The sequence below is a fragment of the Rhea americana genome, unplaced genomic scaffold (genome assembly GCF_003343005.1).
Source record: "Rhea americana isolate MKP2758 unplaced genomic scaffold, rheAme1 scaffold_102, whole genome shotgun sequence".
Taxonomy (NCBI): domain Eukaryota; kingdom Metazoa; phylum Chordata; class Aves; order Rheiformes; family Rheidae; genus Rhea; species Rhea americana.
Genome location: NW_028185062.1, coordinates 57889 through 82752, shown reverse-complemented (window position 1 = coordinate 82752; position 24864 = coordinate 57889). Strand labels below are relative to the sequence as shown.

The 24864-nt window shown below is 33.5% G+C and overlaps 1 protein-coding gene across 4 annotated transcripts in view; it reads left to right on the top strand.

The window, feature by feature from the left end:
- FUT8 (fucosyltransferase 8) overlaps nucleotides 1–22717 on the top strand; it is a 121600-nt gene extending 98883 nt beyond the window's left edge. For all 4 annotated transcript variants that reach the window (XM_085305563.1, XM_085305555.1, XM_085305580.1 and 1 more), the window contains 4 exons: nucleotides 7103–7349; nucleotides 8643–8819; nucleotides 15654–15804; nucleotides 21692–22717. In XM_085305563.1, the coding sequence (XP_085161689.1) occupies nucleotides 7103–7349; nucleotides 8643–8819; nucleotides 15654–15804; nucleotides 21692–22009 (893 nt within the window). In that variant the 3' untranslated portion in view covers nucleotides 22010–22717. The remainder of the gene's footprint in view (nucleotides 1–7102; nucleotides 7350–8642; nucleotides 8820–15653; nucleotides 15805–21691) is intronic.
- Nucleotides 22718–24864: the final 2147 nt, after the last annotated feature.

Below are 24864 nucleotides of genomic sequence, written 5' to 3'. Positions count from 1 at the left end.
AGGGTAAAATTATTTTAGGAATATATTTGATCTTAACAGTCCTTACAAAATTTCAAATGTTAATCTGAATTCTGAGTTTCAGTGAATGAATTTTGCATGAACTTCAATCCAAACTGAAGACTTCTCAAATTTTGGAGAAATTATCACCTGTATTCAATTTTTAAGTTATTCTATAATGCATTATACTAACCATTACAATGTCAGCAGTTATATTATGGTTAAGTAATATTGCTTACATCTAAGTAATCTTTGAATAAGGGTAATCCCAACTGACAGCTGTGAGATCAGATTGAATTGATGAAAATATTTCATCCAAATCCTATGAGGTTCGGCCTTTGGGGACTGTGGTCAAGACCTATATCTTGAAAACTATTACTACTATTTCCAGGTGGGAGAAAGGTGGCTCAGAGCAAGGCCCAGCACTGTGGAGAATCATTCTGATACTTGGGAACATATCATTTTATGTGGACTTGTTCTTTTTATTAGCCTGTAGTAAGCCTATAGTTCAAAGCTGGATATTTCGTTCATGTCAGTATAAATCTGTGAAATTCTAAAGGGTTCTTTTCTGCATTTGAGTAATGAATAAAAAACATGTCAGCTAGGATCTATTTCTTGTATATATTCAGAATGTCATACTTTTAATACTGAAAAGATGTTTTTATTGTATATTCTTTTAGACATGAAGAATCAACTAAGTAGTGAAATGGTGCTGAATTTTATTCTTTATCATGTAAAATCATTAAAAGCTCTACCAAGACTTTTAAGACTGCAATCACTGCTTACATTTTGTATTTCTGTTTCTCAGTCTTTAGGTCCTCAGCACACTGATTTCTTCTTAGTGTTTCAAAACAGCTAAGAAGCTTTAAAACCTATATGTTATTACCTTCATCTTCTACGTACATTGGAAGATAAATTTATTTTGTTAAAACTTCATATGAAATTCTAAGAAAAACAACCTTTATGAGAGTCTCATATTTCTGACATTACATCTTTGTGAATGCTATCTAACATGTTTAGCAGAGAAATCATTAGAGCTGATTTCCTTTATCTGCTACTGCTTACATTTTAAGACATATCTCAGACAGTTTTTTTGTGCATGTCCCTAACTACTATAAGAAGCAGTAACTTTTTAAAAGTTTCTAGTAGTGTGGAAACTAATATGATACTATGTTATTGTAATAGTTATGGAGAAGAATGTTATATTTTTATGTGAGTTTTATTTCTTCTTGCATTACAGTTTTCTCTTACTTTCTTTGGAAAATCAAATTCTGTCCTCAAATGGTAGATCACTTGAAAATGTGCATACACTCTGTGACTTAAAATCAGAAAATTTTCCTTTCATGGTACTTCAGGAGAGTTACACTCTTATTTTTCAGTTTTTGTTGTTAGTAGACTGTAGTAAGTACCATGTATCCCTCATTCTCTGCTTTTTTTTTTCAACTGCCCTGTTCAGATGATGTATGCCTCTCTGCTATGAACTGCACTTTGCGTAGCACTTTTATTCTCTGCTGTTTTATTTATGACTAACTAAAGCCTCTTTTTGTCTGTGCGCCTTGAGGGTTGTATTCCATCTGGACTTGCATGTGAAAGCATTTTTACTAATTTATTTGAAGATATGCTCTTGGCCAGTGTTTCAAATCTTTAAATGTAGAACAAAATAAGATAGGGAGCCGAAGTTATAAACCACTTGCTCAAAAAGACAGTAAGTCTTCTTGAGGCAGTCTTGTTCTTTGCATGCGCAGACATTCCTGTTACTAACTTGTGCATATGTCCAGTTAGCAATTGCCTGCTGGAGATCAGCTGAAGGTAAGTTCCTGCAGCTGTTGAAGGACTATTATAAAAATAAGCTGTTTATCTTCTATTCCAGAAAATGCAATTCAGAGGAAGTATTTTGAGGATACAGTAATTAACGTTAGACTGAAACAGAGAATCATTTTCAGTGTAGTTGTTTCAAGCTAAATCTGAAATTAGTTTTTCTTAAATATTACTATACAGATCTCTTACATATTTTCCAAACTAATGTCTAGATATGCATACATAAGATCTTACTTTTAAATGGTCAACTTGGATTACTGTTTGGAGAAATGACTAAGCATGGATAGCAAACAGAACTTTGTATTTAAAAATATACATTTGCCTTTGCAAATATGTTTTATGACATTTTCTGACAGGGAGCTTGAGCTCTTCCTAGACAGGTTCCCCATTCGTATAGGCTGTTAGGATGAAAAGAGACATTGTTCAAGAGCAGTTTCACTACATAAATATACAAAGAAATAAATTACTAGTAAACTTCTTGAATTCTGCTGTTTGACATTGCACTGAAAACACCTTCACTGGCTATTGTATGCAATCCATTTGTGGAATCAAACACCTCATCTGTAACCTTTTAAGTTGGCATGCTGGGTATCTAAATGATTGAGGAGGGGAGAATCTCTATATTTTAACGTTCTCTCAAAATGACTTATCAATGGCCATAAAAAGTTTATAGTGTTTAAGCAATAAGAGATTTTCAAGAGTGAAACAAACAGCTACTTAAGTATAATGCAGCTTAGCTGAGCTGATTAAAAAGGGAGTGGAGGCCCTCAAAGCTGTCAGTAGGTGCTGCTGCTTTATTTTTGTTTGAGACATAACTATTTCGAAGGTAAAAATCCACACTCTCAATTCATGTTTTCATTAGGTCAAAGAGGGAAAACATGCATTGAAATCCCTTTGCTTATTAGCACAGGAAAGATCACTGTTAATCTTTGTATTTTTTATTATGGGTAGGTGCCAAAATGGTGTAGGAAAATAAATCCTATTGAAAATCAGTGGAACTTGTGCTTATAAGATCATTGGTAGTTTAAAAGCTCTGGAAGGCAGCATTGTGCTGGAACAGAAATAGGAATGCTATCTTTTTTCTTTTTTTTTCTTTTTCTTTTTTCCCAGCCCCGTCCCCCCAAAACCATAGGTTTTGTTGACAACACTGTACCTGTCAATCTGTTGTGAGTAAAGTAATCCAGATACAATTTCAAAGACACATTAAAAATGTATTCATGTAATAATAATAATAATAAAAAAAATAAATGTAAAGTGTAAATGTAAAGCACAATCTTAGCAAAACATCGCAGATAGAAATATAAGGGGATGAACTCATTTAAATTATATTTTTATATTAGCTAACTATTTTAAAAGTAAAATAAGGTTCTTAATTTCATTTTAATTCCATTTTATAATTCAGCCATGGCATGAAGTCCTTACTGGGTGAGTACCATAATGATATTTGAATATGTGCTAAAAAATAGTTGTAGGAGATGTAGTCTGTAATATAGAACAGGTAAAAGCATACTTTTTGTTTCTTCTGAACTAGTTGCCAATTCATAAATAGCATAATACGGAAGAATATTGCCTAGTTTCCGATAGCTATTCTTCTGTCTGCTTTGTGAAGGAAAGCATTAAATACTGAAATTGATGAAGCATCAACCTGTTTTGTTTGCAGTACATTTGCAGTAGCCAGCAAGACAGTRGAGAGCCTTGTGAGAATTCAGCACCTAGAAATAGCACCTAGAATCATAAGAAAATTAAATGAGCTGTAAATAGAATTATAGATGCAAAATTTGGCATCTATAAAAGCAAAATACATCACATTAGAAAAAGTAGCTTGAAGAATTACTGAAATGTAAGTGACCTCTAACACCTGTAGTGATACCTTCCAGCCTAAATAATTTCATGATTCTATGATCAAGCTTCAGAGCTGGCGCTGCATTAAGCAGGGTTTTGGACCTGACTGATCTACAATTTATCTAATTGTTCTGTGATTCTAACTAACAACTTGCGAGAAGGATATAAGCAATTGTATGGATTTTTGTGTGTGTGTAGGGGGAGAGCAGTATGTATTTGACAAAATACAACTGGGAAATGGAAGAACGGAATTATTTTAAAATTTGGTGAATACATAACGAAAAACCCCTCTGGAAATGTGTAGGTAAACAGATCATTCTGTACATTTAATCCAACTTCATGGTCTTCAGTGGAATGACTACAATTTGTATCAGTCAAGAATGTAACTTAGTATTTTTTAGTGTATATGTTTGCCTCTCAGTCTGGGTAAGGCTTGGTTATTCATTATATTATTGGGGCTTTTTTGTATATTATTTTTTATCTGCCTATCTTTTTTCAGTAAACTAAAACAATATCTTACATTAATTAACATTTCCATGAAAGCTTTTTAAACCATGCCAGGTGAAAATTGGAGATCGGTTCTAGATTTATTCCAAAAAAAAAAAAAAAAAAAAAAAACTTAAAAAACTTGCCTACTAGGAATCTTTCAAGAAACACTGAAAATTTTCTCTAGAATACTACAAGAGACCCAGATCAGTTTTCAATCTCATATTCTCTAGCTAAAAGCAATGGTATTGATAGAACTGTTTCCAGATGACTGATAGCACTGTGCTTCCCATATTTGTTCCTTAGTTAGCAAGTTGGCTACTAAGTGTTATGTCATGTGTACTTCAAGAAGGGAAATTTTCTACAAAGAATTTTTGTAGTTCTAACATTAAAAAAAAAAACAAAACAAAACTGCACACTGAATCAGGTATGAAATTTTTGATAAGCTTATGTTTTACTTAGATTGATTTCTGCTATAAGCAGTATAAAAACTTAGCTGTGAATGTTATAGCTAATGAATAGTATAACTTTTAAAGGATTAGTCCAGTATAGTATTAGTCAAGCTGGAGAGAAGGAAGAATAGAGGAGAATAGTAGAGAATATGTACATCATTTACAGATTAAGTGGGGATATCTACACCAAGTGGAGATAAAAAAAAAAAAAAAAAAAAAAGTTCCTAATATCTTCCCACAACAGGAGGATCTTTCTTTTTCATTTTAATGCAGAGGCATGAAAGAAAGGTTAGTGTTAACAGAATAAAGGTGTGCCAGCCTTCTGATTCCTTGTGATAGTTGCAGACTCGATTACATTAGCTCAGTTGTAGTTATTTTTATGCAACTAGCCAAGCAAGCAGACGTCACGAAGTGTTTCACTTCCTACCATAAATTCATCAGTCTTGTGAACATAATCACAAATAAATGAGAACTGATATGCTGATAAATGATCTCGGCTAAAGTACTTTCCATTTCTTAAATTTAATGAACACAGCAAACAATAACAAAACAAGATTTATTTAGGAAAAAAAATTATACTTTCAACTTTTTACTCCAGAAACTAAATGTAGCTATGTCACTCAAAATTTGATCTCTGATAGGTATTTGAGGAGAATTCCTCTTCTGAATACATATGATTAATTTTATGGAGCTATCTTCATTTTATTAAGCAAGCTTCAGGCTTTCTTGTCTGCTGTTTTGTATCCTGCTTCTCGAGAATTGTGAGTGTACTACAAACAAATGTTTTTAAGCCATTTGTCTTACTAAAAAGAAAGGAAACTATTGGCAAAGGTACAGACTTAATTTTGAGAAAAATTTATCAATGCTTTTTTTTTTCTTTAATTCCAAGTCAGTTCTTTATTACAGCTTTCTGAAGACATGCTGATAAACATTATCTATCATATTATAAGAAAACTTAAATACTCAATATTTTTACTAGAATCATTATTTTTACTAGATTCATGGCTATTCTTTTTCCTGTAAGCATGGCATAACAGATGGTAAAATTATGAATAGCTTCCTTGAATTGAATAATATCATCCATATCTACAGTACACATTTTATGGGAAATTCTTCTAAAGAATCCCTTTGTAATGGTGTTAATACAACATAGTGCTGAAATATTAAGATACAGACACAGGTTTCAAGACAAATTTTCCATATCTCTTAAAAATTAGTTGAAAATATACCAGACCATAACAAACAAGATCCTTAAATGCCTGTATCTTGAAGAGTTACTGCTGAATTTTTACTACTAATCTTGGCAAACTCTGTAGTGTTAGTGGAATATTCTGCCAATATATGTCTTAGTAGTGTGATTGTTGCATTTCTAGGACTTTGTGAGAAATCTACTGAAGAGATTTTCATGCACATGAAAGAGTTTAAAACTTGGGGATTTGTAATTTTCCTTAAGACTTGTTATCCTTGCATTGAGTTGATTTTTGTTTCACTGGTCATTGACAATTACATGTTTTATTTCCTGGTTGGTGAGCATTAACCAGAGAACTAACCATCTTCACTGGAGAATGTCCTTTAAAGCAAATGAGCGAATTAGAAGTCTTATCTAGAGTGATTTGTTTCAGTATATGAAAATAACCTTGAATTATGCAGACACTTAATTTGTGTAATTTGTAAAAACTATAATTTAAAAGAATGGTTAGTGGCTATTGAACTTTAAAAGAAAGTTTTATCTAAAACATCTCTGTATATTCTACTTCAATTAGTTAGTACTGAACAGATAAATTCTTACTTTATAAGTAAATCACATAGCTGTATAGTGCTTGGCTGTTTTCCTTGACCTACAGGTTTGCTTACCTTTGTAGTTCAAGTTCTTCAAGAACAAGTTCTTCAAGACAGGAATTTTCTCTCTCTGTCCTTCTGACAGCACAGTAGCTAATTCCAATGATTCTATTAATGTCTGAAAAGCTAAGGTGCAAAGTAATGTAATATCATAGTTAAGAAAACTAAGGGTAATTGAAAACTACTCCTAAACAAAAAAAAAAAAAAAAAAAAAAAAAAAAAAAAAAAGCAGGACTATTTAGTTATTTTTAAGTTTCTTAAGCCTTAAAATATTTCTCTGTTTATTTCTGAACAAGCAACTGAATTTTGTGCATTTTTAATAACAAATTATGTCCAAGTAAACCTTAGCACAAACTGGTTGGTAGTGATGTATAAAAAGGATTTTAATGTATTAAAAGGAACACATTTTATTAGTTACCAGCTGCTAAGAATTCAAGGACCTTCAACTTTTTTCTAGTAAGATAGATTGTTCGATACAGTTCATACAGCAGTCTAGTCTAAAACTGTGATTTTAAATGACATTTTTAAAAAAGTGTAGTGGGGGCTAGGTAGTCTTTTTGGCGTTGAAGATACTCTTTAGCTGATATGTTTGGATTGTTACATACAAATTGTGAAGTTTATTATTAAAATGAACCACTGGACTCATCCTAATATTTATTATATCACAGGTGAGGCTAATGATAAGGATGTCCAGGTGGTGGAACTTCCCATCGTTGACAGTTTACATCCACGGCCACCTTACTTACCCTTGGCTATTCCTGAAGACCTGGCTGACAGGTTAATTCGTGTCCATGGGGATCCTGCAGTGTGGTGGGTCTCACAGTTTGTCAAATACTTAATTCGTCCACAACCTTGGTTAGAAAAAGAAATAGAGGAAGCCACAAGGAAACTTGGTTTCAAGCATCCAGTGATTGGGTAGGTATTTAATAYTATTTTTAAATGCCTGTGCTTTAATGTGTGTGTATGGTGTCTCCTGTTTGTGAGAAACCGTTTTATGACARTAATATGAGAACCTCAAGCATTTTGTGGGAATGGAGGGTGCTTTCTAAATAAAGACTTTATTTTTTAACTGTGCATAATACAAATTGATCTCAAGTACTTCTTTAAAGCGCATGTGTGTATGGATAGGTATGCAGAGATATCTAAATGGAGGCTCAGCAGAAGGTTTATTTAAATTTCATTCCACGTCTAAAAGTGTAATATGGAATTTCATTCAGGTATTTGCTTTGCAGTTTATATTGTAGGAACTTATATGTCTGTATACTGTATATTTTTTTCAAGTGTACATAGCCTTTATATTTGAGGAAAAAACGCTAAACCTACATTTTATGTTCCAGATTCCGTATCTGTTTTTATTGTTGGCCACACCTGAATGTGGTATGTGCCTTGCCATCCTCTGCTGATGGTTTCACTATTGTTGTTTCTTAGCGTATAGTAGCAGCAGCAAAGGATTGGAAAAGACTGTATTTGAAGTTATGGGGAGAAGGAAAGAACCTATGGGCAATGAAGAACAGCTTGTGGAAGAAACATGTAACATGAAAAAGATTTGCTGCTGCCTGCACAGATTGCTTCCTTTTATCACAAATTTCCTTCAATCTTTAATCTTTCTTGTTTGAGGAGTACACAGTAATTGTACACAAATGTTAGGTTTTTTACTGGCTTCTGACCATAGACCCAGTAGGCCTRCCTCACCACTGGCAGATTTGAAAACTTTCTAGATTTCAGGCGTCAGAGGAAGATGTGTCTTTACCGCCTTCATTCAAATCATGCCTTGGAAGTGGTACCCCAATATATCCATGATGAGAATACTTTGCTTTTGAAGTTTATTCAAAAAGTATTATCTAGCCATGCCTAATTATGTAGGCTCCTGCATAGAAGGAATACTCTATRTGCTATAATTAAATCTTCTTCATCCTTTTCTTTGTTACCCTTTGCTTTCCTTGCAAGGTAATGTTTCAAGAACAGACTCAACAGCTAATTTCCTATTGTTAAAAACAGTTTCGAATGTCTTTCAGATTTTCCAGCTAATTATTCCGTAAGTTAGAGTGTCCTTATGGAGACCACTGACTTCTAATCCTTCTTTTTCACGTGGGAATTCAACTTAATAAGCATTCTAGAGGTGCAGGTGTAAAGATAAATTTAAAATTTCTGTTGCTAATATATCTATTATATTTATAAATTGATTTCTTAATTTCCGCCCTTTTTCAGCGTTCATGTCCGAAGGACAGACAAAGTAGGAACAGAGGCAGCATTTCATCCCATTGAAGAATATATGGTACATGTTGAAGAACGGTTTGAACTTCTTGCCCGCAGAATGCACGTTGACAAAAAAAGAGTGTATTTGGCTACAGATGATCCTTCACTGTTGCAAGAGGCAAAATCCAAGTAAGCAGATGACATTGACACAGTAGTTTGTTCCTTCTGGTTAAATTTATGATCTTTGACTGTTGTGGGTGTGAATCTTAGTGTAGTTACTTTTGCTATCATTCATATAGATAAGATTGCATTTCGGTTTCCAGTGACTTTTATTTTMTTGTAGAATTCCTTTTCTTGGCTAACTTCTCCCCTTCCCCACCTTTCTCCTCGGTGTGCTTACCTAAGTGTAAAGCTAAAGCCAAGAGTTGAGTAAGATATCTTACACTAGTCAAAAATAAACTAATGCTTTAGAAAGGGAGCAACAATWTATATAATAAATATAACTAACTTTATAGAACATACAAATTAAAAAGAAACTGTTCAGGAATATTTTTAAAATTGGTTAATGTATTAAGAATTTTCACCTGTCCAAATCATAAGTCTTTGTGAATAGTTGCCAGAGAAATTATTACAAATCGTTTGAGAGAATTCTGATGTCTTTTTCAGAAAAACTTCTATACTGACTACTTAGGCTGTTTTTTTCATCCTACCTGTAGGATAAATGTTGAGTTTATCCTTAAGTATAGCTGGGATTAACAGTCTGTAACATTGTCTCTATCCCTCTTTTGATGTTTTGTCCTCTTCTAGCACTCTAGAATATGGCAGTGAGAACCTATCCTAGCTGTAGCTAAACTAAAAGATAATATAACTGTTCAAGCCCCCAAAATGTGCAGTATGCATCCATTTATTCCAAACAGGACCTGTAAGTCATTAAGTTGCACATTTTGTGAAGTGTCGCTGAGATAGCAAAACTTTCTTTCTTGTAGGAAAAAAAAGATGCGTGTAGAAGAATAATATTCCTTATTTAGCCATATCTTCATTTATTGATTGATTGACKTATGGTGTCACTGACAACAAATTTCTCAAATGCTTATTGCCTTGACTGTGGAAACCAGCAAAAGTACTTCAGATGTGTTGAATTTAAACACAAATGTTACTGAGTACAAGCTAATATGTCTTTTGAGTAGCATTTATTTGTCTACTGAGTAGCACTTATCTCTATTTCCAARATTTTATCTCCCTTGAACAAAAGAATATTCTTTTCCTTCAGGCAAGGAAATCAAGCTTTTTAAAAAATCAAGGTAACTCAAAAATGGCAAACTTCAAACTGTTTTATTCTTAGTAGACATGCTTGGAAAAGCATCTCTAAAATAACACACTTGGTTATAAATTTTCTTTGGCATATGTGCAAGGTAAGCTAAAAATCTTATTTTGTAGCAGAGGAATTTTCTTACAGCTTTGTGCATCTGTATATTTCAATTGTGCTATTTCTATTTGTCTTTCATATCTGAAAAGGCCTGCTGTTTAAAATTATGATGTTCTGAAAAAACTAAACCAACATATACACCTCCAGATGATGGCAATCTAATCCTTCCTTTTTTTGTATGTGTAGAGAAAAGAACAGTAGCAGAAAAAATGTGATAACATTTAAGTGCAAATCTGAACAATGAAAAGACAGGTAATACAAAATTGAAGTTATAATATTAAATTCAATGACATTGTTACACCAATATCAAATTCTATTATGCTAAAGCAGTAATTATTTAGGACAATCTCAGGTATGTATTTTTTTGTGTTCAAATTTTGAAACCTTAGCACTGTGTTCTTTAGCTTTGTCTGTAATAATATTATACTATGTGTACAAACACAGGGACCCAAGTCTTCTGTAGCAACAAAACTACTGCTGAATTTTTTTTTAAGCATTACAGTTTCTGAGGCAGTTCAAGATGTATTCCAAATTGTATTTTTATTTAATTTGTATTTTTTTGTATTATATTATTTATAAAAATATATAGCCCATTAATGTAGCATTTCCTTTCTATACTTTAAAAGTCTAGAATCTTTTAGTTATGAATTTTTTTTGTTATATTGTTCCTAAGTTTTTAGTGTGTTAYAGTTTACACTGAAACATAATTTTCTAAGTTGTTTGCATGCAACTGTTGCTTGCAGTAGAGTAGAAGGCATTTGAGACTTCCTATGATCTCATAAAAGGCAAGAAAATATTTGATACCTCAGCATCTGAGGACACCTGAAGTCAGACTCTGGGATCAAGGCATCTTTTCTTTCCCCTYTTGTAAGGAGAACTACAAATTACTTGACACTTTGCTAGAAAAGTTTAAACTTCTCGTTATGCTGCACTACCAAGCTTTAATAGAAACAATTGTCACACTATCCTGCAATAGCTTTTGCTGCATTCATTAATAGCTGTAGTAATGTTAGTAACTACTAGGTATTAATCTCTCATTTATATAAAGATGTGTGGCTGCAAAACAACRCTGGCATTTAAATAATGATCATGAAGTTCTAGAAGTAAATTAATGTAAAGATGAGTGGATGTATCAGTTAGGAGAAAGGTATCAAACTACTTATAGTCATGGAAATTATAATTTGATTTGAGTTTCAGAAGCTTCTTTTGCCATCATAGAGGCTTACTAACTGCAAGTTTGATAGGAAAGACAGTGGAGTCTATAGTATCAGTTTGTAGGAGTGTGAGTGATTCCCACCCACCTACCTTCCAACCCCCCCCCCCCCCCCCAAAAAAAAATCCACAACTGTGATATGTTTTCAGAATGGAGGTGATATTGAGCAGTGTGATTAGAAAGTAGCATAGTTGGGCTGTAATCRTTATGGGATAAAATACTTGACAACTTTTGGTAGGCCAGAGGACAGGGTATATTTTAGGAATACTACAAATTGCCTTTTCTCTGTGCTTGAAAAAGTCATTAAATCATCCAGTGTTTTGAACTTTCCAGTATACCTGTTTCTAGTCCATAATGTTATTGACAGTATCTTCTCTCTCTGGATAGAAGCACTCAGAATAATGCAGCTGGACACACACAAGTWATTCAGGAAGCATATTTAATACTCTTCTGTTTTATTATATGAATCTTTTAGATCTTGTTCTCTACTATAKGCGTAGTAAAATTCAATAAATTAAAATCTTCCCTTCAGGCTGTTCACCTATAATGTTATCTGTACTTTACTTTTTCAAGTTGCAGTTAATTCCCTACCTCGTGAGCTTCATTTTTTTTTCCAACACTTTGAAAGTTTTTTTCACTGTATTTCATTGTTGTTCCCTTTCTTTCACCATTGCAAGTTAAACATCTTTTCTCCTTATGTAATAGACTTAACTTTTTTGCTTTTGCACAAAAACAAACAAACAAGCAAACAAAAAGACCCTCCAAACCCCAACACGGTAGTAATCTGTAGATCTAGGAGTGCTTCAAAGTTCTTGGGCCTGATGAGCAGCTCATACGCTGTTGGAACAAGGCCTGGACAAACACGGTATTTCTTGCTCCGTCTGTATGCTCATTCGCATGCATGTAYGCTCACGCTCCGCTTTCTAAGGGAACAAAACTTTCATTACCTGTTCTGGATGGGTCCTGAATCGCCTTGTGCTGCGAATGGGGACCTGGGGCTTGCCCTGGTTTTTCAGTTCAGCTATAACCTGTTAAATAGCCAGCTGAATGGCCTCTCACACCAACTGAAACTTGAAATAGTCTTGTACCTGTGTTTTTTTGTTTCTGTGTTTGTCTGAGACTGATGAATGAGGAAGGAGAAAGATTACTAAAGAACAAATCTTGTCCCCTCCCTTCTGATTTCCTTTCTTTCCCTGCCTTTCTTAGAAAAATATCTGGCCTGGCTTTCAACATAGTTTTCAAGAATCTATTAGRTAGCTTAACAAGAATTAGATATCATTTTTAGATAAGTGGAGGAGGAAAAAACATTATTGTGCCAGTTTCCATTCTCTGTTTTTATCTTACAGTCCGGTCCCTTCCTGTTGTTAGAGAAGAGGATGTGTAGGCAATTTCTTGAGAAAGATATGAGGGAGCCTACAGAATATTATATTTAGATGATTCTATCAGTAAGAATATGAACTCTTGTTTATTATTCATTTACCACAGCATTTGAGTATCCTAGTAATAGACCCTATTAYGGTCAAGATTTGTGTGTGTTTAAATAAAGCTTACAATGTAAGCATTATGTTAATCATCATATAAATACAGACAGAAAAGGGAATAAACGAAGCAATAGCAAACCATGGTTCTTTAGGAGTTTAATTTCTCTCTCTCTCTCTCTCTCTTTTTTTTTTTTTTTTTTTTTTTATTATCATGATAAAGAATAACTTTAAATAGAATCTAAAGCCAGTGTTGGAGGCTTTAAGAAGACGCATAGATAATTCTGTGGTGTAGTGAACTTCAAATTTGAAAGAAACCGGAAGAAATGCATGCTATTTTTGAAATTATTTTCACTAGTATAGGGAGTACTCTAGGATTTGTGGAAACATTCCTTTTTCTATGAAAATGAAAATATTTGAATTCTTTGATATCAAGCCTACCTTTACGTGTTACACTTTTTTTTTTTTGGACAGGAGCAGGTATTGTAAAACCTTCCACCTGCAGATTACCAATTGCAAGGAGAGTGTGTTATGAGAAGGATAGCTTTGTGCAATCAATTTCTTATGCTCTTGTCAAACATGATACTAGATTAGATTTTTTACTAGACCCAACATTAGACTTTTTTGTACTTTWTTTCTGAAGGTATTGGAGTGACCTTTTGCTCGTAGGAAATCGGATTCCTCAAGAAGGTTTCTATTTTGTCTCTCCTTGGCATGTGGATTCTTCTTCAGAAATCCAAAGGAAGTGATCGATTCTAACAGTATTTGTGATGCCAAGAACTTTCTATGGAGTGTACTGTATTCACTGTTGCTAGTAATGATATCTTCTACTACATGTTTGTCACCACAGAGCACGATCCCTAAAACAAGACCAGTGCCCACCCACTCTTCTGCAGCTAATTTTTACAGCGAAGTATGGCATGCTTCTATTTTGGTCTGTGCTACTTTTTTCTTTTTTCTTTTTCTTTTCTTTTATTATTATTATTATTTTTAAAAAAAGCATACTAATATGGTTCACACAGCAGAAACAAAAATAGAGGATATGKGAAATACTGTATTGTCATCTGTTGTATTTTGAGAGCTAATCGGATATTGAAAGAAAATGTTAGCCACAAAGAAGTTGAAGAAAAAAAGATTGTTGTAATAGATTTCATACTAGGGAAAATAATTCTTGGTACAGATGTCACTATTGCTTCTCAGAAAAGGTGTTATCAGGTATTCTTAATGAATAATATTGTTGCCGCCTTTCTCTTCCCCTCCCTCTCCCACACCTTGAACGTTCTCTGACGTTCATGATCAAATGCACCTTTTAAAGTTGTCTTGTTACCTCTAGTATATCTAGCACAGATGTATTTATTTTTGTGTTAGAGCAGCTATTTTTTTCAGAAACATGAAATTCTAATAAAACCACCTCTAGGATTAAACTGTATGAGGAAGAATTAGAATTTATCTTCAGAGTGAAGTTTTGCGTAAAGCTTTTTGATTTGCTTTTGAAATGTTTTTTCCTGATGTGGTAGTAAYGGCTGGTTAATGATGGATGGAAAAGCCTAATCTATCTGCCTGTTTCATTTCTGAAGACAGTTTTTCCAGTTATTTTAGTACAGAATAACTTTAGAGTATTCTTGCAAGTGGTTGCCAGAATGATGGGTCTGTCCCATGTACAGAATATGCACATGCTAGCTTGTAGTACACAGGTATGTGCTACCTCCAGTATCTTTCCAAGAACTCTGAATGCAAGCTTCCTTATTTTGAAAGATGTTCAGCACAAGACTTTTGGGCTTTGAAAACTAGTTAACTGTAGAGTTAACTGTAGTTAACTCTATATAGTGGTAGTGGTAGCTAGCATCAGGGCCTGCCCTGTAATTTATTTATTTAAACTAAGTGTGATTCATTCATACAAATGTAATATTGGCTCAAGTACTGTGCTATGTGTGTATTGCTTTATAATTGCTACAAAGTTGGTTATAAATTTGACAAACACATTGTAGTTAAATTATCTGATAATTAGCCCTGTGGTTAAAATTTTGTAGTTGGCAGTTTAGYCATGCTTGTTACACTTCATGTATAAACTATAATTACTATTTAATATCAAGATAATTATAATCTTTGAAATTGTTTATGTAAAGCTTATTTTTGCTGGAGGAAGAGAACGAAACTTAAATTTGCATTACTTTTTGCAGATTATTTCAGTCAATTCCCCAGTGAAGGGGGAAAAAAATGTTCTAAGAAAGGACAGTGTTTTTAACATCTAGAAAAAAATGTTTCTGCTTTTAAAACTGTTATTGTATTTTAGAAATATTATAAGTCAAAATCCAAATCTTTGTAGCTTATATTAACATAAAATTGAGAATTTCTAAGTTATGATGTGCCAAAAATGTATTGACACGAAGTTTTACACTTTTTTATTTCCTTTTGATAGTAAACTGAAAAATCTGTTTTTCCACAGAGCACTAATAACTGTAAAGGACAACCAATTTATTTTGGTTTAAATTTATTTATTTAACAGGTCCCCTTACAGTTTACTGATTTCTTTGTACCATATTATARTTGGTATCTAGTTAAAGTACAGTAATAAACAGAAATGAAGCCTAGTAAAGGCACAGTCCCATATTCTATTTAGCAGTGTAGGAAGCCAAAGGATCTGAATACCTGTCATTTAAAATCAGTAGGATTAGCAGAATATGACAACAGTATCTTACAGTGTAAAGTCTCAGACTTAAGCTGTTTGTTTCTCTGGATAAAAATGAGGCATGTATGGAGGCAGCAGTGGTGAATATTGTTCATCGAAATTGTAGTGTATACCTTGTAAAGGAGACAATCACTTAACGTAACAAACTTACCTTGCAGTAAAGATGGTACTTCGTCTTATAAGAGTTTACTGTTAACTATCTATTGTATTTTCACAGGTATCCAAATTATGAATTTATCAGTGATAACTCCATATCTTGGTCAGCAGGACTTCATAATCGATACACTGAAAACTCCCTAAGAGGTGTTATTCTGGATATCCACTTCTTGTCTCAAGCAGACTTCCTGGTCTGTACATTTTCCTCACAGGTAAATTGTGACATACATATAATATAAAGTATATTTCAGTTCTTCTAAATCTCACTGGTCAGTATGCGCCTACTTACTCTCAATGCTCTATCATGAAAATTTCATGGAAGAATTAAAGACTCTGTACGTTATGTGAACACTTAAGTGACTCAGCACTGGCTGATGACTTCTCAGTTGAAGTTACTAGCTTAGTTAAGACATTTTAAAAAGTAATAGTTTTAAGCACATTTAATACTTCTTAATTCACATAAAGTTAATGTATAACTTGTATCCATCCATTTCTACACATTGTTACATTCTACTACAGCTTAAGTATGTCTGCTGTTGCCTCAGTTGGTTACGTGGAATGTAATGGAAAAGTATGAAGGAACATTAATTTATCCTCAATTATGTTTCTAGCAACCCAGTGGCAGCATTGTAAATGTAAATTCTCACCACTGTAATCCACGGAGACTTCTTGTTGCAGATAATTATATGCTTATAAAGCTTATAAGCTTTTCTCGAGCAACCTGCTGAAATAAGCTGGAGCCCAATGGAAAACTGAATCACATAATGTCATTGTTGGTGTTCTCCTCCCTGTTATATCATACGTACATATTTGATTTTATATATCATAAAAAGCAGTTTAATGCAAGATTTTTAAAAATCAGAAAAGCAATGTTTTCTGACTGATATAATATCCACTTAATTTGGATATATATGAAGATGACTGAAATCAAATGAAGAATAAGCACTTTTTAGCCTATGGTTATAACACATGCTGTTAAGTGTCAGTCCTGGTTAGGAAAGAATTCAGTTACAAATGGTAGCCTTCTGATCATATGTGATTGCACTATTATGTCAAAATAGATACATAAAACTGAAAGTTACATGAAAGGTAAAAAAAACTTCAAAAAGAAATATTCTCTATAACCTCAAATGTAAATTATCTTCTGCACTCTAATGACAATTGGGTAATAAACGTGATACTAATATATGGCTGATACGGTAATATGTTGACTCTGACAGCCAGAATTTTTAATCAGATTACCGTGGCAAGAAGATGGCAATAACAGGAAAAAGTACAGAAAAGCTTCTTGCATCTGAATTAATTTTTGGGGGCACACTTTTTCACCATCCACCAAATCCTGTGAAGAAAATAGCTTTAATGGCATGTTTAGTAGGTTATTAATGTAAGCTACTTCAGACCATGATATGAATAAACTCCAAAGTAAGAATTATTGCTAAGGAGTCTGTAAGGAGCGTTCCACTTTTATACGTTAGATGCAGCTGAAGCGTATGCACTGAATGCATACCTCAGTGAAAGAGGTGATCATTAGCCAAGACTTAGGGCCGCATATGTCTTAAACACCGTATGCACATCAGTATATAGACAGTTCATGTCCTGAATGAAGAGTTATGTACTCTCAGGTAAAAACTTTTTTAAAGAAGAAATCTATAACAAATTATGCAATACTGTGTTTAAGTATCTCTGATTTTAGAAAGTGTTAGATTTTTTTTTTCTTTAAATGAAACAATGKATATAAACAAACATAGAAGAAACCTGTATATTTAAATATAAGTGCAAACTGTTTGCATGGAGTATAAAATACTGTACAGTGGACTGAACTTCAGCTTCTTTTGTAAGTGTTGAACTAATTTCAAAAGAATAATATATGCTAAAGTATATTGGCATATGTATAGTCATATGGGTTGATGGGAGCATCTGGAGGTCCTCTGTTAATAATCCCATGCTCAAAGTAGGGCCAGCTTGAAAAAGTTGTTCTTTATGCTCATTTGCTGAGGAATATGTATTTAGTATTGAGTAGTGCATCTTCAGCTATGGTACTACTGCTAAAGTATTGTAATAAAAGACAGTAAGAGACAGGACCATTGCTATTTTGTTCTGTGCAAATCTGTCAAAGATCTTGGTCTTTGCTGAGATGCTACTTGATCAGACTAGACATTTAGAGCTTTTCTTCAATATWGATGCTTTTGTATTCCGTTGTAGCGTGCTTTTACATTTAGTAAAGTGCTGTAAATAAAATAAATAATTGATCTGTAAAGAAACAGACTTCCAGGTAATTGTTTTAGGAAGACCAATGTAGTCATCTCAATATGTAGTTAACTATAACTTAATTCACCCCTAAATAGTTTGGACAATGAAAGAAAGTAGGATATTGAGATTCTTTCTGCAGTACCAATGGCTTTCTTTAAATTAAGCCACGAGAGCTTTATTGCTTTTGGGGCATTTAATCTAATTGACTCAATTCAGTCAGTGGGGACATAGGGAACAGCCTGCATTCCATCCACAAGTATAGCAGCAGGTACATTTCCTCTATGAGCCAGGAATATTACTGGCTATTATTCTCCCTAGTACTCCTTTAAACAAAATAACTTGAGCAGCTCCTTTCTGAAGGTTATGCCTAAACATAATGAAATGATCCCCTGCAAAACCCAGCTTTCCTGAGATTGCAGACTGATACTGTTGTCTATAGATTTTAGAAAAATGTTTAATAAACTGCTGCTTCTGTCCAGTTTCTACTGAAGTGATGTGAGAAGTCAGCTGAGGTACTGAAAATCAGAATGGCTACCTTGCTGTAACTAACAGCTCGGTGAGTCATGTTGACTCTGCTGTTCTGCAGTTTAGTGGCATGAGAGTAACAGCTTAGTATCCCTGCGTAATTGTCAGAACTCCTCTTAAGAGGAGTTATTTTTGTTCTTTGGCAGCAGATGTTTTAGGTGATTAGTGTGCCTTTTGTAAAATGGAGAATACAGAACTTTCTCAAGAACAGTGACAAAATAATATAGTTGCCTATTCATGYCTTTAAGAACTTAATTCTTTCTTTGTATCATTATGGTTTAATGGTCATTCTTTTAATTTTATTCTCTTTTTCCTTGATTGCCTCTTTTGAATACATTGATTATAGTAAAAGAGGCTGGGAATGTTAAATATTAGTGATATTTAATTACAAAATACTTGATTTTAACAAATAATATGCAATGCAGTTTTTGAAAAGTAACACCTTTTCCTATCGTGAATGTCTTTGAGTGTCCAAATTTGTAATTTCATTGACTTTCATATAAAAGAATACTCTGAAGAATTTCTTGAATAAAATGTTGCTTTGCTGTAGCTGTGTTGTTTTCAAAAAGGGACAAGATCTGAAGGTAAAGGTTATATCTTCTACTGGACCAATTAGTTGGAAAAAAATTTGTAAGATTTTGGGCATGCAGACTTTTTTCCAGCTCACTTTCTCCAGCTGGAAACTTTAGATCTTCAGGAAATGCAGAAGAAAAACTAAAGAATCAAAAGGATTTTTTTTTTTTTTTTTTTAGTGAATAAGATTATTTGTAATTGCTTCAAAATCTTAAAACCTCAAGCCTTAAGAAAAAGATTTTTGGTGCGCCATCAATGCAAGTGTTGACTCTGTAAATCAGAAAATGGAGAAGGCAGAAGAAAAAACAAATGTGTCATAATCAACTTTATCAGTGACCATTGAATCTATAATATGGATGTTACAGTAATGGTCACCTTCATCAGGTAGCATCAGTTTAGCTTCTTGACAATGTGTTTCTTGCTAGAGGAAGAAGCTGGAAGAGCAGTTGGGCTAAGGCAATTGCCATTACTGTTTCCTGCTGCAGTCTGCTCTTTCAGTACCAGAACTTCAGGCTCAATTTTGTCCTCAGATCCATTCTTTCACATTCCCTCCCCTAACCCCCATTCAGCTTTTAACTGTCGCCTTGGGATGCATAGTATCCTTGAGCTTTTTTTCCCTCATTCTGCATCACCCTGCATTTCACAATAGAGATGTTTGCTGAATGACATGTTTGGCTTCCCAGAACTTCAGAGAATTCTTCTAAAGTCTAGGAAAACCTGTATTAAATAGACTTAACTCTTAGTAGCTGTGACTGTGAATTTGATCCAGCTCTCTAGTTCATTTCTTCTGGGCAATTTCTTGTTCTTAAATAATTCAAACTCCCTCAAAAATCATTTCRCAAGAATTTTACTGGTCATGCCTCAGTGCAGAGCTATACAGCGTTTTCTTAAGGCTTTTTTTGAGACCGATTGTAAGCCTTTTTTCCACTGTTAAGAAATTTCTCTTATGGATTTAAACTTGATCCTCTGGTCTTCTAACACTTTAACTACTGTTACTGTGCTTGCCTATGTTATCATCAATGAAATAGTTTGATGGTTACTTTGGATTGAAAGTAAGCAAAATTTGTGCTGTTAATGACCACCCTTTGCCCAACTTGTATGAAGAAAAAGTAAAGATGAAAATGTAGTCTAATCTAYACCCAATATGATTTTGGACTTTGACATTAATCAGTTGTATACTAATATTTTTTCCAAATCCTTTTCCTTAGGAAAAGGAGTTAAAATCTTCATTACAGGGGTGTAAAGAGAGAAATCATAGTACATGTGAATATGACCAGACTCTTTAGGAAGTCTCCGATACTGATTCTTGGCTGTGGTATCAAAACTAAATGAATACCAATAATAGCTGACGAATAGGGGTTTCATCAAAATACTGTTAATCAAATAAGAAGGCCAATCAAGTAGTGTGGACTTAAGGGGAGCAACCTACTTTGGCACTGTGTTTCAGCAATATTGCAGTAGTTGATGTGTGTGCAGCCATCACATGGCTTTTCTATACAAGTCTTATCTCTGCAGCAGATTTAAGATTATACATTAAAATGAGATTTTTCGTCTGTTCTTTCTTTATTTAAATAAAACTGTAGTTCCCTCTGCCTGACTTACTTGAGATGGTCTTTACCTCTTCTGAGTGMGTGCCAAAGCCTTGGTCTATTGCTTTAAAAAAAACCCTCTCTCCACTTCCATGGATAGCACAGTAAATTTTCATGGATTAGAAGCTGTCAACATTAAGTATGTAGATCCTGAGGAACTGAAAAATTAGCACAAAGGGTGGTTATAGTTTCTGCTTAACTAGAATCTTGAATTATTTTTATGGAAAACTCTGAAAATTACATCCATGATGATGAACTTGACACAAAATTCAGAGTTGATAGTGAGATATACTTGAGAAAAGTGTTTTAGTGTTTGATGCTGCTGTTGAAGAACCCTGCTGTATTGTTATTTGCTAATACTCTTTCAAGAGCTTTACATGTTTGTTTGTGTGGAATTAGAGAGGTATAGTAATCCAGACTGGAAGTCAGAAAGAACAGAGTAGCCAAATCAGACACCTGACTTGGAAGAGTTTTCTAGCCAACTGCTTTTGAAATAAGCTTTCTTTGATGTAGCTTGAACCTTTTTGTGTTTCTGGCAACTCTGAGATATACAACAGGATTCTGATAGTAAGGACCTTTTTTTTCAGTCTGAAAAGTCCCTTCATAGAATGTGATCTGCAAGCGAGCAGTGCCATTTAAAYGGATCTTTCTGTTCACTACCATCACTACTCTTGGCAATATGAAAGACAACTGAATTCTAACAAAACAGTCGTAATTTTATCACTGGTCTTATGGGGGAAAGAAAGCCCCATTATTGCAGAGAGAACTTTCACAAACAAGAAGTAAAATCAAATTTTTATTATTAGTAAAAAAGGAAATCAAATTTACATTTGATTGGCTACAAAACATTCTTTTTTTTTTTAAAAAAAAAAAGCAAAACTGTTAATGTGAATATGGGTATTTTCAGTTTTTCTTGAAAAGCAGGCATTTATTTATTTGCCAAATCTGATTGCAGGATTCTTAATAAAAACTGTGTGCTTCTAATTAGCAAATATACAGTATTTTCAATTACTTTTTCATTGCATCTTTTTTAAGAAACTAGACATTCCAAAACTTGATCCTCCTTTGTGCATTGTAATTGTTGCACACTAGTTGTTGAGTACTGTGACATATTACAGGCACATACAATATTTATGACTTCTCTTGTGTTCTTATTCCCAAGGTCTGTCGAGTTGCCTATGAAATTATGCAGACATTGCATCCAGATGCTTCAGCATATTTCCATTCTTTGGATGATATCTACTACTTTGGGGGACAGAATGCCCACAACCAGATTGCTATTTATGCTCATCATCCACGAACTGCTGATGAAATTCCTATGGAACCTGGAGATATAATTGGAGTAGCTGGAAATCACTGGGATGGTTATTCAAAAGGCATCAATAGGAAATTAGGAAGAACAGGCCTGTACCCATCCTATAAAGTTAAGGAGAAAATTGAGACAGTCAAGTACCCGACGTACCCAGAGGCTGACAAGTAGAACAAAAAGAAGAGACTCGGCAGTAACTCTCAATTCCTATTTGTTCAAGCCAGTCAACATACTAATGGTTTATATGGGATTTGAGTTTGCATTTTAACATGTAGTTAAAATGAAAGCATTTAGTACTGAAGCTGGATAAGAACCTGAGAACAAATGGATGGGCTATTATTTGAACTTGCTCGTAAACATTTCTTTTGTTATATGCACTCTCACACATGCACACACAAAACCACATGCAACAGGAAAACTGTCGTTTTATACTATTTGTCTCTTTTCAAGATTTGTCCCAATCATTAGTCTTATGTGAGCTTTGGGCTCTTTTCTCTGCCATTAATTGACAATAATATTCAGACTTACAACACTGCCACATTGTGTAATATGAGTGACATGAACATATTTTGTATGTGCAAAATTTAAAACATGGTGCCTATATTTGAAAGATTTGTGACCTTTTTAGGAGAGCCATGCCGTTTCGCTAACGGGTAAGAGTCAATCTTTAACTGGTGTTACCGTGACCACTGAACTTGCTTCAAACAACAGATTCAAGTTTCAGACTAGATTTCTTTCTTTACAAGTTTATTTTTAGCATTCCATTGATTACTACACCTCATGATTAATAAAATAAAGGATACATCCACCAATAAAATAGTCACTGTCTGTTAGGAACTTTTGTAAAACAATGCCATAAACAAATTCTTTAGTACTGAATGTTTCTGGACATTGCCTTTGATTAAAAAAAAAAAAGCTGGAGTTTCATCAAATTTTTAAACACTCATTATGCAGTGCAACAACTGCCAGTGAGTGGCACAGTGTGTCTCAGTTCTGCAGACAACGGGTTTCAGCAAGGTGACTTCAGTGGCTCAATTTTTTTTACGTTTACTCTTTAGCACTATTCTTTTGCCGTCTCTGTTTCTCTTCTGAAAGCCTAAATTTTTAGGGCACTATAGATAGCCATTTATCATTTTGGCATTGAACATGGTTGCTTTGAAGTAAGATATTCCAGATTATCCTATTTATAAAACCTGTCAATCAAGATGTGATCTCAGAAGAGTGAGTAGATGCTGTTTTCACTGCYTTAGTACTCAACGAATCTAACAGTTTATCTAGAAAACAGTAGGTTCCAATAAAATATAAACAATGGTGAATTATTATGCATGACAAAAAATTGTTAGTAATTTTTTCCTGTTTTGAAATCTGTTACTATTAATAGATCTCTATTGATCTCTATTAAGAAAGGTGACAATTTGAAAACCTGATTTTAGGATAAACTAATTTTAGGTACAATATTTTGTAGATTTTGGGGCCTTATAGATATATGTGCAAGGTATTAAGAGATTATTTCCAAATAGAAAAAAAATATAGTAATAGCATTGCAAAATCTCTAGTGCAATCTGATCTGGAACAGTGAAAGTGCAGAAAATGTTTACTAGGATGTTCAGGCAACAGAGAAAATGCCATATAAGAGATTTAAAAAGTATACCTTGTTGACCTTAACAAAACAAAAGCTAAAATAGTATTTTAAATATACTTATAAATAGATAAAGGGCAGTGTTGACATAAGAACAAATGGATGCAGTTGACCATGAATAAATAAATCTTAGGCTGAAAAGTAGGAAGAAATCCCTAAGAGTGTGAAGTTCTGCAGCAGTCTTCTAATTGAAATAGTGGCGGTAAGATAGAACTTGGTCTGTATACAGAGGATTAACTTAAGTAATTCTCTTTGACATTGTTTGCAGGACTGATCCAGCAGATCCCTTCCAGTTGTATGTTCCTCATCTGAAAAACTCTTTTGTATGTTGAAAATGAATAACAAAATTGAAGGTGAAAACTACTGTAAAGAAAAGGAAAAGATATCTCTTACTGATATCAAATAGAAATCTAAATAAAAATGAGCATAGAAACCAAATATTATAAAAGCAAGATTGTAGGATAAAGACAAAACAAATAAGAGTGGCAGAAGAATGCTAAAGGATATATAACTGAACCATTTTGTTTGTTTGTTTTTTTGAACTGCAGGGAAAACTGTCTCCTAGCTAAGGGATTATGATAGATTTTTCCACTTAGTCAAACTTGTGATATTTCAGAGGCACAACTGTAAGCTAAATAATGTTTTTTTCTTAAATTTGAGTTAAATGTATAATTGTTTTGGTACTTTACTTTTTAACTTAAAGAAGAAATCTTCCTGAAAGATTAGTCAGTGCATTTTTATCATGGGGTAAATTAATTTTTAATTATTTCCCCACAAATATTACAGTATTTATTGATATTTTTAGATTTGATAATGTATACGTTTTCAAAGCTCTTAACTTACTGCTTCAGACCTCACCATTTCCAACTCATTTCTTTGAGAGTAATGCAGAAATACCATTCATAAGTAAGTTAACACAGAAAAATTCCTCCACTTGTCAGGTAAGTTGACTTGAAAGTATCAGTGAATATGGTAAATAACAGAACATCTAAGATAAGCGCAATGGCAAGAGCAGATCATCTTATGTAGCCACCAGAGAACTGAAAATACTGATCTTACAGAAGAAATAGCCACGTAATTTAGCAATTGCACAACAAAGTAGAAAGCTGATGAAGTATTTGGCACAGTAAATGTGCCGTTCCTTACCTATTGTAAGTATCTAATGAATAATTAGTTTATTACATTTGAGAAAATGATGTTTAAATCCTATGAAATTATTATTAACCATTAAGGAATGTATTATTGTAGATGCCCTGACTCTGTTCCTCTGAGTCATGTGATCCTCTAGTGTTCATCAGGCGGTATTTCTCAGACAAAACTTAGCAATAGGCTTGTTAGATGCATCTTTCTTTAGAGATCTGTTTCCTTTAAGAATACCCCAACTAGG